General features: G+C 36.6%; 1 protein-coding gene across 1 annotated transcript; it reads left to right on the forward strand.

Moving 5' to 3' along the window:
- Positions 1-673: 673 nt before the first annotated feature.
- Smp_194940 (PRX_like2 domain-containing protein) lies at positions 674-16,306 on the forward strand (the record flags this gene model as incomplete). The annotated part of the gene is made up of 5 exons (XM_018797335.1): positions 674-763; positions 5,031-5,208; positions 8,324-8,445; positions 11,890-11,959; positions 16,155-16,306. 5 exons carry the CDS (start codon positions 674-676, stop codon positions 16,304-16,306), a joined length of 612 nt encoding a protein of 203 aa, XP_018652387.1.
- Positions 16,307-16,903: the final 597 nt, after the last annotated feature.

The following is a 16,903-nucleotide window of genomic DNA, read 5'->3' on the forward strand; positions in this document are numbered from 1 at the left end:
GTAAAAGTGTTGTAAATTTCAAGTGAATACGAAGACTTGGATTGTTAGCTCGAATCCTAGTAGCTGCTGACATGTGTAAGAGTCAAGATCGAAAACTAGTAGTAATATGATAATTCACCTTAAATAACCTATTTCTGTTTTATGCATGACCACTATCAACCAAGTGTAATTGGACAGAGTTATGTAATGTTTTGATGATCCCCTATCCCAACCACTTGGGGAGGTGTTCACAAGATGTAGGCTGACTTAACTGAATGTGCTCCCAAACTGTCTGACCCGTAAGCTAATTTAACTGGTTTAAAAATTCCATATTTGAATATATATTCTTGTGATTAGAGTAAAGCCTGATAAGGATCTGATTAAAAACAAGATTCTAAATAGTTTGGAGCGCAAACTATGCTCATTTAATGGATTTTCACTTTTACTTTCAAAAAACTATGTATCGGTAAATAAACCATTTCCAAAAGCTTGAGCCTCAAGCCCTCATACAGTCTTTCAACTACATAAATTGTTCAATTGCCTGATGTTGATATCTACCATTTGAAACAAGGCAAAGGTAAAATTTAATTAGTGGTTAGTTGACCTTGGAGAGGTCAATCGCGGTCAGTTCTATCTTTGTTTTCAATGTGCGTTATTGATTGGTAGCAATCTAGAAACTATTAGCTGAGCCGCAATGACATCTCCTTTACTCTCGAAGGTTGGTACTTGCATTGTACATTCTGCTTTGGGCTCTCAAACATGTACTTTGGACTCATTTTGGCGAGTAAGTTATTAAACGTGGTTTCTAATCTACAGACGATATTTATAAATATTTAAATCCAACTGGTCATATTCTGTTTTAAATGAAACCGACTGGTACCAGTGCCTTGTTGTTTATCATGGATAAACTTTATTTATACCACTGCCTTTGCTGTAAACCCTTACTGGGACTTAGTAGCATTGAAATGTTGAGGTAAAAATTTATAAATTGAATACAATCTTCTAGACATCGCCTTACTTTTAGAACAAATCTAAAATCCTAACTTAAGTACCACGGTAGTTATGATTTCATGGGGTTCCTTCCGCTACGTTACTGACAAATGTGTAGCGAAAACCTGTGGCATCTTCAAGTGTCGAGTGAACACTTCTGGGTTTATGTCAACCACTCCAAGGATTATACAGTGTGGATATGGAATTTTGGTTTGGTAAATAACAAGACACCTAACTCTATGCCAATGGATCCTTGCCTGTATCTAGTCTTTTCTTGAATAGTGGAATCCAAAAGTTAATTATTCGTCGAGAAAGCGGTACTCCTCGAGGCTACGGCTCGTTCTCTGCTTCCAACCCTCATTTCGTTTTACTGGTTGTCCCAGCCTCATTTTAAGGATAGAAACTGGGTTCAAAGTCGTTTCTTATATTCTTTTTGGATGGTTTGCTTCATTTTACTGTTAGCATAAGGAAATTTGGATTACAGACCGCGATAAGTTGGTAATACTCCAGACCATTCATGTAGTAGCTCCATGAATAAGTTTAAGGTGTGAGTAGCAAATTTGAGTAACTTATGAATCTCAAGTTAAATGCAGCTAAAAAAACCCCTCAGAATTTATCCAGGTTTGGTAGGCCGATACATTTCAAAAGGAGCTCGTCAAATAATATTTATTCGCCCATTTATTTATTATTTATTTAAACACATAAATATTGGTACAAGGAAGCACCAGATACATATGCGCCATACAAATCTCATCCGATTTGCTTGAGGGCTGTGATACTGCCCAGGTGCCCGAACTGAAGCAGGTGGTTTTCTTAAGGGGCCACACCCCGAGCCTTTGAACGAAAGGTCTGATCCACAAGGCAGTGGAGCATCGTGAGGAGATGCAGTCCCATGGTAGCCGTTGACTAGCAGCAGGTTCATTCGCCATTCGTTCCATCAGGATACTGGAGCCCATGTACACCATTGGTTTGGAATCAGGGTTTTCCAACTCCCCTAGGTGGACCCTCCTTGCCCACCAACCCGGTTAAAGCGCCGGACATTCGCTTTTCGTCCTCTCACTTTCGTAAACAACACCCTCGCCCAAGATCATATCGATGGTACGCTAAGGCTAATAGACACTTTTGTCTATCGTGATTTAGGTTATCTATAGATGTAACGAAGTGACTGTTCTAATTCTTTGGTTATGTACAGTAACATGTGTCGCCGTACATCAGAGGACGTGTGTAGAAACTGTCGACAGAAATGTCTCACCAACTTGGAGTGTTATTACCTTCGTGGGCAAAAAGATATATTAAAGTGCTAGTAGATATCAGCCATGTCACTAATATACTAAGGCGTGTTAAATTGAGTTTAAACATCACGTTCATCTTTAGCCCCACATACTCCTCGTCAAATCCTTACATCATTAACATAAAGAAGCTTGAAATTCCATGGAGCGTGGTAATCCTTGCGCATACATAATAAAAAACGACGAATCAAGTCTTGTACTGTCAGGTTTTCTTGCGTTCTAAAAAATTTGAAAGACCAAAACTTTTATTTATTTTGTAAATGCATCCCATAATATATCCAGTGAGTAGGACTTCTCTGGCAATGCATACAACCCTGCTAGGGTAGTCCTACTCACTTCCTTTTCGCGGCGGGGGTGTTGTTAACGAAATTCAGAGAGCAAAAAGCGAATGTTTGGTGCTTTAACTGGGTTGGTGGACACGGAGAGTCCATCTAAGGGAGTTGGAAAACCCTGATTCCATACCAATAGTGCTCATGGGTTCCAGAATCCTGAGGGGACAAATGGCGTATGGACCAATTATTGGTCACTGGTTACCACTGGTTACCTTCTCTAAATTCCTCATGTCCCTATCCTTTTTCTCTTTTCGAATTTATCTCACTGTATTATACTCTTTGGATAACATCTTCAAACCCTAATCTTTCACATAATACTTATACTCTTACTACTTCTACCACTGCGGGATTTGAATCGACAACTTCATCTCTGTGCTAATGTGGTATGGCAGCTCGAACTGATGTACATACGTACGAAGTTCTACGCTGTGACTGACTGACTGGTTACCATGGAACTGCATCTCCTGACGTCGCCCCACTGCCTTGTGAACTAGACGTCTAGGTCGAAGGCTCCGGGTGTGGCCTTCTAAGAAAACCACCTGCTTTTGTCTGATCACCCGAGCAGTATCCTAGCCCTAACACAAGTCGGATGATTTGTGTGACGCATATCTATTTGGTGCCTCCTTGTACCAATGTTTATATGTTTAAATAAACAAATAAATCTTGTCTCATAATTTATTTCTGTCGCAAGTTTGTTGTTTTGGCCATTCTTAACTTTTTTTCTGTACTTGTCATGTCAAATTTAATATCTACCACAGTTTCATTCACTTTATTAATCTCATATTACTAACTACATAGTTATTTATCACTAAGTATTCCACTCCTTTAGAGTTTTTCCCGTTATCTCAAAGGAACTTGCATGCAGTATGTAACAGCTTTATTTTCTTTAGTAGCATGAGAAACTCTGTGGAACAGTATGTTCCGTATAACCAACGTGATTATTATGTACACGACTAAAAATATGTCACTAATAATTTAGCTTCAAAACTCATCTCAATGTGAAATATGCTTTGTATCCAAGTAGTATTTCTCACTTTATAAATATTCGTCTATAACAGTGCTTAAGGCTTGGGTAAAAAGTTTATTTAGTATACCTAATACGTTTCAAAACAACCTTTGAGAAAATCTGTCGAAGTTAAAAATTACATCATCGAGCAAAGCTGCTAATTGTTTAGTGGTAAACTTAGGGTGACCTGACTGCAAAGATTTTATAGTCTAAAACATTAATTGGATCCTGAAATGCCTTTACACTCCTAATTGGTTGTTTTTTAAGCAGTGTTGAGTAAGGAAACAAAACGGAAGGTTAGGAAATTGTTACTATGCCCCCAAACATGTTGTGGGACTATTGAAACATAGTGCCTAATAAGTAGAGCCACCTACGCTTAACGTATTGTTGTAAGGCTATTCTAATAACCACATTCAATTCATTTGTCACAAGTTATAATGGTTCTGCTGTGGATTTAGGCGTTTTCTGTCTGTTTTGTCTGTTTTTTAGTGCTTTCTTAAAACACTGGTTTCACTCCATCGATGTTGTCATGTTCACCTGATCTTTTTACTGTAACTGTTTTACTGTCTTTTCGGATGATTTTAAAAGGATCGTCGCAAGGAATCAGTGATGGCTGTCGTATTCTATCATTTCTGACGAATACATTTGAGCATTCGTCTAATTCAATGGGTATTAATGATCTTGCTTTTTAACCTCATCATATCAGAGACATACTTGTAATCAGACTCACATATGCTTTTACATAGTGGGTTAATTGTCTAAATTACAGCAGCTAGGTAATAGAAAATTAGATGGGCTTACTATGTGGCCACTACTGAATTATTTAATGTTAAATAACTATGATACAAATTAGTATGAGTAGTCCGTTTAATCATAAACCTTGTTTGACTGTTAATTTTGCTCTTATGATGGTCAAAGACTTCAGATAGTATGTGTCAATATCGGTTGGAATGGCTCGAGTACGTGATTTTTCGTTAAATCTTACCATATTTTCATTTCCCAGTTTCATTTATGTCAATCCTCTTTTTTTCCTGTTTAGCTTTATACCGTTATTTCCACTTCTTTGACTTATTGTTTAATATGGCGGTTACACCTGTCTGCCTATTTTCGATTTGTTAATGAGCGAAAATCCTATTTCTAATTCTTACCAATTATCTTTTATTCATTGAGCGTTGGGATTATTATTTGAAGGTAACATTCTGCAAATGTAGAACCAATCCCAGATGCATGTACTCTGCTTTGATATACACTTTTAAATGAGGTCTGGTAATGCTAGATAGTTTCCAGAAACTAGATTCGAATCTGTAACGAATTGTTCAAGATTCGAGTGGGTAAACCGCTATGCTATTGTTCAGTTCTTTCTATAGCGAGAACGCTTCATTATCTATATGTTTTTTTCGTTAAGACATTCTTTTTTATTTATCGTATATCAAGGATCAAACATGTATCATTACATTCTTTCGTCGTTTGGGATGTAAATTTTGCCGACTGGAAGCTAAAAATTTAAGTTACTTAAAACCTGTTTTGGATGCACGCAATATCAAATTAATGGGAATTACATTCGATGAAGGTGGTGTAAAAGAATTTTTAGATGGACATTATTTTGATGGAGGTAAATAACTATATAAACACAAATTTGTAATATAATAGTCTTTTGATATTTATTTCTGGAATTAATTAGTGATAAAGTTATATAATTCATTACATAAAGTGGGAGCTCAGCTTATGTTTTCAGTAATAATTTACTTTTTATCACCATATCAAAGTGTTCAATCAAGCAGGAGGGAAGGATAGTTAGATTGATTGCTCATTAAGTTGTGACCGGTGTTATATTTCTTTAGTCCCTATTGCTTTTCGATTATCATCGATCGAGTTGAAATTTAGCCACTACTCCAAGTGACTATCATCATGTGCACTGTTCTTTGATATTAGGTTTTTTTAAGGTAGCTGACAGGAAACCCTGCTCGAGGTAAGCTTCATGCTAGTTGGCACTCGCCAGTAATACTTATTTGCAGTCCTATAGGAACTAATACTTCTGTGATGTCCGAACCCTAGTCACTTAGCTTCATGGTGTGAAACGTCCAGATCACATAGGAACGTAAGTTCCCTCAAAATAGCAGGTGCTCTTTGCTGACAAGTCCCAACTAGGACGAGGCGTAGGTCCACTGTTTCTTTCCATCTACTTTTAACTAGTTAAAATCAGAGATTGTTTTTTTCTAGTAATAGTGCCTCTGATAGTTTGGTTTTTCAATACCTTTGAATGTCTTGAATTATGTTTATTTGATAATAATAGTGAAGGTCAATGATTGTATTTTCTTGAATATTTTTCCAAGTTGAGTTAATGTAATTAGCTTGTATCTCTATTAATTACTTCAAAGTTTTGAGACGTTTAATACTCAATGCGTCGCAGGTTATTTCCCATAAAATTGTTATCATTTTCCTCATTAACTTGCTGTGTTTCTCACTACATACTAACCATATGACCTAATATTAATCAATTTTCATTGAAATAGGTCTGCATACATGCTCGCCATCAAAACTTGCTATCCCTACTGAAAATGCTGTAAGAAATATGTACAGTCAGTCAGTCAGCTACAACGTAGGACCAGGCACATATATGCATCGGTCCAAGTTGCCATACCTCGTTAGCACAACAAGATGAACACCGGATTCATAGAAGTAATTAATTTAGTGGTGGTAGTATATAAAGAAAGGTTGTATATAAGGATATAGTACAGGAAGGAAGAGAGATATGAATCAATTTTAATCTCAAGGTTTAAGGGAAGATAAAGAGTGTATACACCTACGCCATTGTGATCGATTCTGAGCCATGTCACCTAGAGTCTCCAACCATTGGTTACGATAGTCACGCGGACCCCAACCAGGTAGTCTGCATCTGCCAACATGGCTCAGGCTAGAAGTTAGTGACTTCAAACACTGATGCCATGTTTTGGTTTGACCGCCCCTAACTCTCTTCCAACCATCCCCAATACTAGTCATCATAGCGCGTCGTGGTAATCGGTGTTCAGGCATACGTAACACATGGCCCAACCATCTCAGTCGATGAAGATTCATGACCTCATCAACTGATTTACCATCGTTCCCTAATACCCTGCGTCTAACCTCACTATTACTTACCCGGTGATCCCAGTAGATGCGAGCAATATTTCTAAGACATCTGTGGTCAAATACTAGTAACCTACGAGTATCTTCTACTCTTAATGGCCATGTTTCACAGCCGTAAAGTAGAACAGAGCGAACTGATGCGCAGTATACTCGTCCCTTAATTGATAGACGGATATCTCGTCTTCGCCATAGGTGACGTAAGTTGGCAAAAGCCAAACGAGCTTTTTGAATCCGTGCTGAGATTTCGTCAAACACCAACCCATCAGGGCTGATCAGACTTCCAAGATAAGTGAAGTTGTCGACGCGTTCGACTACTTCACTCCCTATCCTTAGTTCGGGTGTTGACGCAGGCCAGTCCTAGAGTAACAATTTACATGTACAGTTTCCCTATTAGTATCTTTAAACAGTCAATCAGTCACAACGTAGAACTTCGTACGTACGTACATCAGTTCGAGTTGCCATACCACATTAGCACAGAGATGCAGTTGTCGATTCAAATCCCATAGTGGTAGAAGTAGTAAGAGTATAAGCATTATGTGGAAGATTAGGGTTTGAAGATGTTATTGAAGGAGTATAATACAATGAAATAAATTGGAAAAGAGAAAAAAATAGGGACATGAAGAATTCAGAAGATTAGAATTTGGTAGAACACAAAGAGTGGATGCACCTTCGCCGTTGCAAACGATTTTGAGCCATGTCATTCAAGGTCTCCAACCATCAATTGCTATCATTTCGCGAATCCCAACCAGGTAGTCTACACCTACCAACATGGCTCAGTCCAATTGTCAGTGACTTCATCGATTTGTGCCACGTTTTGGTCTGGTCGTCCCTAGCTTTCTTCCAACCTACTCCTACACCATAAAACATTGCACGTCGGGGCAGTCGGTGGTGGGGCATACGTAACACGTATCCCAGCCATCCCAACTGATGAAGTTTCACTATTTCATCAATCGATTCGCCATCCTTACTTAGTACCCGTTTCCTAACAACTGCATTACTTACCCGGTGGTCTCAGGATATACGAGCAATGTTTCGAAGACACCTATGATCGAATACTAGTAGCCTACGAATATCCTCTACTCTTATCGGCCATGTTTCACTTCCATAAAGTAGGACGGAACGAACTGCTGCACAGTAAACCCGTCCTTTGGTTGTTAGACGGTTATATCACCTACGCCATAAATGACGCAATTTGGCGAAAGCTAGATGAGCCTTCTGTATCCGTGCTGAGATTTCGTCACATACCAGACCACAAGGGCTGATGAGACTCCCAAGGTAAGTGAAGCAGTCAACACGCTCAACTACTTCACTCCCTATCATTAGTTCAGGTGTCGATGCAACCCAATCCTGAGGTAACATTTTGTACTTCGAGGGAGAGAATATGCCTGCATATTCGGGATGCGATTAAACAGTCATATAAAGTGAATGGTCTATTGTTAACAGATGTGTCCAGTTTCGCTCTGATAATAATAATTATTATTATCACTATTATTATTATTGTTCTATTCATTATAATCTTTAGAAAAGTATTCATAACTATGTCATTTAATATTCTTCATTATTTGACTTTTAATTAAAACCATTATTTATTATTATTGTAGATCTTTATTTAGATCGTGAACGTAAGACATATAAAGCTTTAGAATACAAAAAAGTCTCCGCCTGTTCTGGTTTCTGTTCTTTACTGACGAAAGCTGGTCGTTCTTTAAATTCAAAGGCAAAGGTAACATGCGTTTTCTTTAATCATTAAATCGTCAGAAAATATCAAGTACAATTTTCTTTTTATTTGTGTAGATGCAAATAACATAAAGAATAAAAATAAAATTGACTAATATATGAATTTAAGCCAATGGTATCGTTATAATCAATTTAAGGTTATATCACATGTTTCTATGGTTTGATTGTAGTTCTACCAAAAAAAATCCCTAGTTCTTTCCAATATGACTCAATCAATAATTATTATCAGTATGGGAATTTGTGGAGATTGTATTATTTCCACTGTTGAATTTACGAGTCGATCTAAGACATTAACACCACTGGATGCCGGCTCAGTGGTCTAGAGGTCAAGCGTTGACGCGCGAGATCGAAAGTCTTGGGTTCGAGTCCCACGTGTGGGGTCATGGATGCGCACTTCTTAATCATCCCATACTAAGATGAAAAGACCGTCCTAAGCTTCCTAGTTTTCAGTGGCGGTCTAGCTTAGATCATCTCATGAATTCAACTGCATTAATTAATAATTTTAAATTATTATCATTTTAACAACCTTAACGCTTACGAAGAACTAATTTGATTTCATATGTAAATGTAATACTGTCACTATACGTTTTAGCTGTATGACATTACCGACTGTCTCTCCTAGACACAAGATAGTAAAATATGACAGTAAATATTTCTAGAAAATTACTTGTTAAGATTAAAGTTTGAAGTTATACCTGTGTAAATTTAAATTAAAAAAGTGATAGATGATGGTAGTATATACAAGGTTGATTTGTATATTTAATCTTTATTATACAAGGTATTATCTTACTTGTATTATTGTTGTCAACTAAAAGTCGATCCCGTATTACTGAATTAAAAACGATTCAGAGATCCCTTCAATAAAGAAAGTGATCTATGATAACTACATAAATTGGTTGACCAATACCCAACATTTCTATAATAACCCACCGACCGATAAAATAGAACAGAAGTTATGTAAGAAAAATATCAGTCAGCCAGTCAGCTGCAACGCAGGACCAGGCACATATATGCATCGGTCCAAGTTGCCACACTTCATTAGCACAACATGATGAACACTAAATTCATGGAAGCAGTTATTTCAATGGCAGTAACATATAAAAGAGAGATTGTGTATAAGGATAAAATACAGGAATTAGTTCGTAGATATGGATTATTCAATATGTATTAGTTACAGTATTTAGCAGGTATCAACATATATTCAGTTGGTTAAATTTGAACTATTAAAAAAAGTATAGTATGAATATCGCTGCTGAAGCATACTGCCACCTAAGTGAAAGTTTTACTTAAAATTCATAATTTATAAAGACCTATATTTAAGATGCATCTTATTTAATATTACAAGAATAAGAACTACCATTAACATTAATGTAAATCTTCTAATTGAACTGATATCAGAAAACAAGACAGTTAACTGTCCGGTAGAATAAGTTTTTTCTTTTTGTTATATCTTGAACTTAGATTTCCTAATCTGTCGCTTAATACTTGAGCACTCGAACGCCAAAACCCTCCCAAGTCACAAATCAGAAGACAGAAGACAAGTAGAAGGAATGTTATTCCAATCAGTGTCGATTGTGGTACAAAATTGTCAGGCATTTATAGTTTTTAGTAGAAACAAAATCATCATTATAGTTATCCAATCCGCACATAGGGAGTTAACAGCATTGTCCAACAGGAAAGCTACACGTAGTGATTCTAGAATATTCTTCCCAAAGCTGATTGGATGAAATATATCCGGCTCCTTCTGGGCTTCTTAGAGCTTCCTCGACTTCACCTGTGGACTATCCTCACACTTTTAACAAACTAATACGTTTATATACAAAATATAGAACACAAACGAATGAACTTGTTTGGAAGATTTTTGTTAATAAATAAACGATTAGAGGTTAAAGATAACTATAGATCATTCAATCTTCACTGGAATTAATGACTTAATACCAGACCTAATTCTTACTTCATCATATCATCGATAACAATCGCTTTCGTTTAGTAATTTATCTTTTTGCGTATGTTAACGTCTGTTGACTAATTAAATCAAGTATACAAGAAACTTATTGTTCAGAACCAAACTCATGCATACAACAGAAACTGTTGGAACACATATCAAAAAAATCTAATCTTTGTGGGTGCGCACTGCTGAGGAGTCCCATAATAGGACGAAACGGCCGTCCAGTGCTTCCAGGTTTTCCATGGTGGTCTAGCTTCAATTGACTCATGATTTCAACTATGAAAAAAATACTGAAATCTCCACAAAACCCCTTCTGATACTAATTTTTATATTTAGAAAAAAATTTATTCAGCCTCTGAATTTATCTTAACTTAATTTTCATAAATGGTAATTTGATTTTGTTCCATCCTTCTAATCTTTCTGATCTTAATTTACTTATTCATATGATATAACCATCCTCCTTATTTTCCAATAGACTATTTTATTTGTAAATTAACGATAAATACAATTGTATGCAGCTTGGTCAAATGATATCGTCAAAAAGAGAGTTTTCCTTGCTGACTTGTCTTTACATAAACATTGTGTTTATTAGTGTTGGAATAATTGGGGTTGAACATGTTATATTTGTTTGGTTATGAGATCTTGACCTCATGGCATTTATTCAGTTAGTTTAATAATGTGAGTCAATTAGCTAATCAGTGATAAATCCATTTTAATCAAAGTCTGGTCTGTTATCCACTTTTGGGTCCAATACTAGCTGACATTTTTCTAGCTCAACTACAAAATGCTCCACTTAAAAATCTTATTCAAATATTCAAATTTTACTGGCATTATATGAATAACACGTTCATCCTCTGTAACGATAGTACATCATAAGTAGAGGGACACCTAAAGATTAAGTTTACATCTGAAGAAGAAAGTCAAAATAGAATAGCCTTTTTGGACGTTCTATTAACAAAAGAAAACCGATGGATCAATAAGAAAGCATTTAAATAGGAAAACTACCTGGATAAGGTAATATACATATTTCCTTAGCTTTGTACCATTACTGTACAAAAGAAACCTAATCAGAACTCTTAGTTATTGTATGCGTACTATATGTTCTACGGATATAGTTGAAGAAGAGCTAAACGCCTTGCGCAGTACATTTAGGGAAAACGGTTGTCCCTGGCAATCGACCCCACAACTTCCGGCCTCTGATGCGAACGCTTAACATCTTGACCATTGAGGTGTTTTTCACCAAAACGAAACAGCTGTAAAATGCTTCCTCGTTTTTAATAGTGGTATAGCTAATGTCAGTTCGTGGATTTAAACTGTTCAGATTCTACAATCTCCACGAAACCCTTTACTAAATATGCACTTAATTAAAAATATGAAGAAATTAATATTAAGCAATGTTTTTAACTACTAATAAACAATACAGTCATTGATAACACTACATATAATAATAATAATCGTCATTTTTTATTCTATTTTTATTAGGCTGCTAATATACCTGGTAATATGTCTGGAGATGGTTGGCAAACTGGTGGACTTCTTGTAGTCGAAAAAGGTTTGTAATTATGATTGGATCATGTTTATTTCTATGTGAAAAGTACATTCACTCTATTTTTAATGTCATGTTTCAAGTAAAATCCCATAGTTTATTCCCACAGTAGGTCAGTCCGCTTCGCGGATAGCTCAGTAGTAACGCCTCAAACTGTAAAACTGGATAACACAAGTTCTTATTCCAAAAAGAGCATCAGTCCCCTCAGGATTCTAGGTGTACATTGCTAACGAACACCAATTTTCCGTAACCTTATATCCAAGGTTTTTTGTTGACCCCTTCTAACTACATAACAAATACAATTATATTGAAATATTGGGAACTTTGAAGCAATCAACCAAAATCCTTACACTTAAATTTTTTTTTACCCCACAATTATTAATTGGAAATTACTTACCAAGAAATAAGTTTTTGCAAACATAACGTTTCATAATTTATTTGAAGCTGTGGCCCTTACATCGCATACTTAAAAGCTAATCACATAGATAACATAATCATGACATCTTTAACTTTTTCAGTACATACCGATCACTGTTATCTATTTGATGTAATTGCCCCCAAATGCCCTGGTATGACCGACTGTGGGAAGAGTTAACTCTCCCTCTTGAAATGCTCTCACATGGCCATGTGGATACAGCCACTGTCAGGGAAGTCCTACTCAATTCCTTCTCGCGGCGGGGGTGTTGTTTACGAAATTGAGAGGATGAAAAGTGAATATCCGGCGCTTTAACCGGGTTGGTGGATACGGAGGATCCACCCAGAGAAGTTGCAGAACCCTAATTCCAAAGCAATGGTGCACATGGACTCCAGTATCCTGAAGGAACAAAAGGTATGTGAACCTATTGTTGGACACTGGTTACCATGATACTGCATCTTGTGACGTTGCTTCATTGCCCTATGGATTAGACCTCTAGGTCGAAGGCTTGCGGTGTGGCCCTCTAAAGAAACCACCTGTTTCGGTTTGGGCACCCGAGCAGTATCCCAGCCCTCACACAAATTGAATGATTTGTGTGGCACATATGTGTTTGGTACCTCCTTGTACCAATGTTTGTGCTGAAATAAATAGTATTTGATATAACTCAGATTAACTGTCAATGACTTCATCAACCAGTACGTCTGATTTCTATTCTCATAACTAGAAAGTACCTTTAAAATAGCTTATAGCAGCTCACGTACAGTTGACTTTGTTCATATCTAATTTGGTTAAGCCGTTTTATTAACTTATTTAACGGATAGCGTCATTCGTACAACAACAGCCTATCTGTACCATTGTACCTTTATTATGTACGCTTGAGCATTGTTTACTTCTTACGCATATATTCATTTTGCTAGCCTTACTATTAATCGCTTAATTGATTCGATGATTCATTCATTTCACTTTGCATATATATGTACATCTTAATCCTGTTCACTGACTCGCTAACTCGCTTACCCACACACTCGTTTATTGACTCGATCACTCGATCGCTCATTCGACTCGCACACTCACTCGCTTGCTTTTTATTTATTTATTTATTTAAACACATAAATATTGGTACAAGGAAGCACCAGATACATATGCGCCTCACAAATCTCATTCGATTTGTGTGAGGGCTGTGATACTGCCCAGGTGCCCGAACTGAAGCAGGTGGTTTTCTTAGGGGCCCACACTCGGAGCCTTTGACCAGAATGTCTGATCCACAAGGCAGTGGAGCATCGTGAGGAGATGCAGTCCCATGGTAGCCGGTGATCAACGGTTGATTCGTACGCCATTTGTTCCCTCAGGATACTGGAGCCCATGTACACCATTGGTTTGGAATCAGGGTTTTCCAACTCCCCTAGGTGGATCCTCCACATCCACCAACCCGGTTAAAGCGCCGGACATTCGCTTTTCGTCCTCTCACTTTTGTGAACAACACCTGTGGCACGAGAAGGCAGTGAGTAGGACTTCCCTGACAGAGGCTATATATTCGCTGGCCATGTGAGAGCATTTCGAGAGGGAGAGCAGACTCTCCCCACTCTCGGCCGTACCAGGGCATTTGGGGGCTTGCTTTACGGCACTACTTTTTCATTCTCGCTTAACGTGCCTGTAGTTTTGGATATCTGTGCGTGGTTCAATAATAAACGCAATCAACACTTCGTATTCGCCTTCTGATTGGTACACCGTTGGGGCGTTATCGTGTAACTGTTATCAGGACGAACAATATACGAAGCTTAAGGATAATGTGGAATATCGACCACCACAAGCTAACAATAATCACTGCTTACAAATACATAATTTTTTTTGCTGGAATCACAAATCGATTGATGTTGGACCATCATTGAAAACCCGGAAGCACTTGACGGCCATTTCATCCTAAGATGGGACAACTCAGAAGTGCGCATCCACGATCCCACATGTGTGACTCGAACCCAAGACTTTTGATAACACGCGCGAACACTTAACCTCTAGACCACTGAGCTGACATCCAACGGTGCTAATGTCTAACTTCAATCAATCCATCAATTTGCTCCACCATCTTCCATTGTCTAAGGTAGATATCTGTCTCTACCCGACACGGATTAGCTCCGCTGGTCATGGCTTTTCACTAGAACTCCGAGAATTCCCTCACGAAACTAGTCACTGGTGAGCAAATGGAGGACTGATTGGATTTAGACATTAGCACCGTTGGATGTTAGCTCAGTGGTCTAGAGGTTAAGTGTTCGCGCGTGTTATCAAAAGTCTTGGGTTCGAGTCACACATGTGGGATCGTGGATGCGCACTTCTGAGTTGTCCCATCTTAGGATGAAATGGCCGTCAAGTGCTTCCGGGTTTTCAATGATGGTCCAACATCAATCGATTCATGATCTCAATCAAAAAGCCTAACAATCTCCACAACCCCATACTGATAAATATATAATTGAACAATAAAAGTAAATACCCATGAATATTTATAAAGGTTAATTAAATGAAGGTTCAAGTAAATAAAGCAATAAAGAAGAGAGAAAATTAACATCGTATAAAAAGAATAAGAAATTGTCTCATTGCCAAAGACCATATGGATGTATTTGTGCTATATACTCATGGTGAATGGGGAACTGTTGTTTTACCACAGTAAAGAAAATATTTCATACATTATGTGTGTAATAACTACTTAGAAGGATTTTTTTTAGCTACTTTATTATTATATATGATCAATTCATACATTTGCTATTCACATGGTTCTTGTAAACTATCTTAACCTTAGTTACACTTATATAATGTAGTTTTTGTCATACGGTACAAATGTGACCTTGAAAAAATAGAGTAATTACTGATCCAACTGTTTGATTCATGTAATTTACTTATTTAAGGATTATAAAATTGAGCTATTTACATGTTGCTTATTTGTTTTTATGAATAAGATACACTGTAAATAAAAGGGGAAAAAGAAACAGAGATATTTGCCATATAAATATGATATTTATGAATTCACTGAAATTGTGATTACATTCTTCAATTATCCAATGCATCATCTTTATCTTATAATTCCCAACATTTAGATGACTCTTAGTAAGTAGCTTCTATTTCTTTATACAATTCAATCAAGGGATCATTAGTTTCTTGGTTAGACACAACATGATGGTTTGACCATATGCAATACTACTATATCGAGAATTTAATATGTTTAAATAGACTACGATCTAGCATATTCAATACACATTCGTATCAATTAATTCGTCGTGGGTAGGTTCACAGTTTAGCTCAGGAATTTCAATACGTACCGTTATGAATTAGGACAATTGTTTTGTTTTCATGGACTAAATAAACTTTGGAAATGTTAAGCAAAGATGGATAGTGGTTAGCAGTGGAACCCAGTTTGACGCGCGTTTCATCCTATCTGGGACTCGTCAACCGGGTGTACCTGCATCTCAGAGTTGATGTTCGCTCTGGGACTCGAACCCAATACCCTTCACTTCAAACGCCATCGCGTTATCCACTCGGCCACTAAGTCTTGTTAGCCATTTGCTTGTGCAATACTAAGTAAATTTGGAAATGTTAATTATCAAATATCTGTTTAGTTACTGGTGAACAATAATTATCTCGATGTGAACTTGTATGCTTCATGTTTAAATCTGTCATAAATCAGGCTTATAACAATGTTTTTTTGAATTATATGTTTACGTAAAATAGTTATCATTTGATCTCTATGAAGTATATAGTATACATTACTTCGTTTTTTTTTCTTCTATTATATACAAGGTGGTAAAGTCCTTTATCATTTTGAACAGAAAGAAGTTGTAAATCATCCTGATTATAAGCAAATTATTGATGTTTTAAAAATTAATCCGAAAGATGTACCAGAATTTGCTACTGTTTTATCAGAAGAATGTGATGATGCTTGTAAAATGTGAATCTACTTTGATATTTGATAATATTCAATAAAGAAGTAATGCTCATTATGAAGTTCAACTTCCCAATCTTCAAAAAAAAAGGTTTTTTGTTGTTGGTTTATAGTACTTTGTTTGTTTGCCTTAGTGATTTTATACCATTCTATTGAACTTTTATGGAAATAATAGTTTTTCTTCAATGAAAATTGTACTAAACTGTTCGTTTTTTAACTAGACTCTATGTTATACAACGGGGTTTTTGATGATTTCAAATTGGTTATTCACTATTAACTGGTGAGGTGAAAAACATAATGTATGAACGAGTCTAATTGTGATTTGATATGAAGGTAAAGTTAGAATAAGATATTGTAATAAGTGCTTTTACAGTACTGAATAGTAATTGTCAGTCACAACGTAGAACTTCGTACGTACGTACATCAGTTCGAGTTGCCATACCACATTAGCACAGAGATGCAGTTGTCGATTCAAATCCCATAGTGGTAGAAGTAGTAAGAGTATAAGCATTATGTGGAAGATTAGGGTTTGAAGATGTTATTGAAGGAGTATAATCCAGTGAAATAAATTTGGGAGGAGAAAAAAGAAAGAGACATTAAGAATTCA

This window comes from Schistosoma mansoni, chromosome 4 (assembly GCF_000237925.1).
Source record: "Schistosoma mansoni strain Puerto Rico chromosome 4, complete genome".
NCBI classification, from domain to species: domain Eukaryota; kingdom Metazoa; phylum Platyhelminthes; class Trematoda; order Strigeidida; family Schistosomatidae; genus Schistosoma; species Schistosoma mansoni.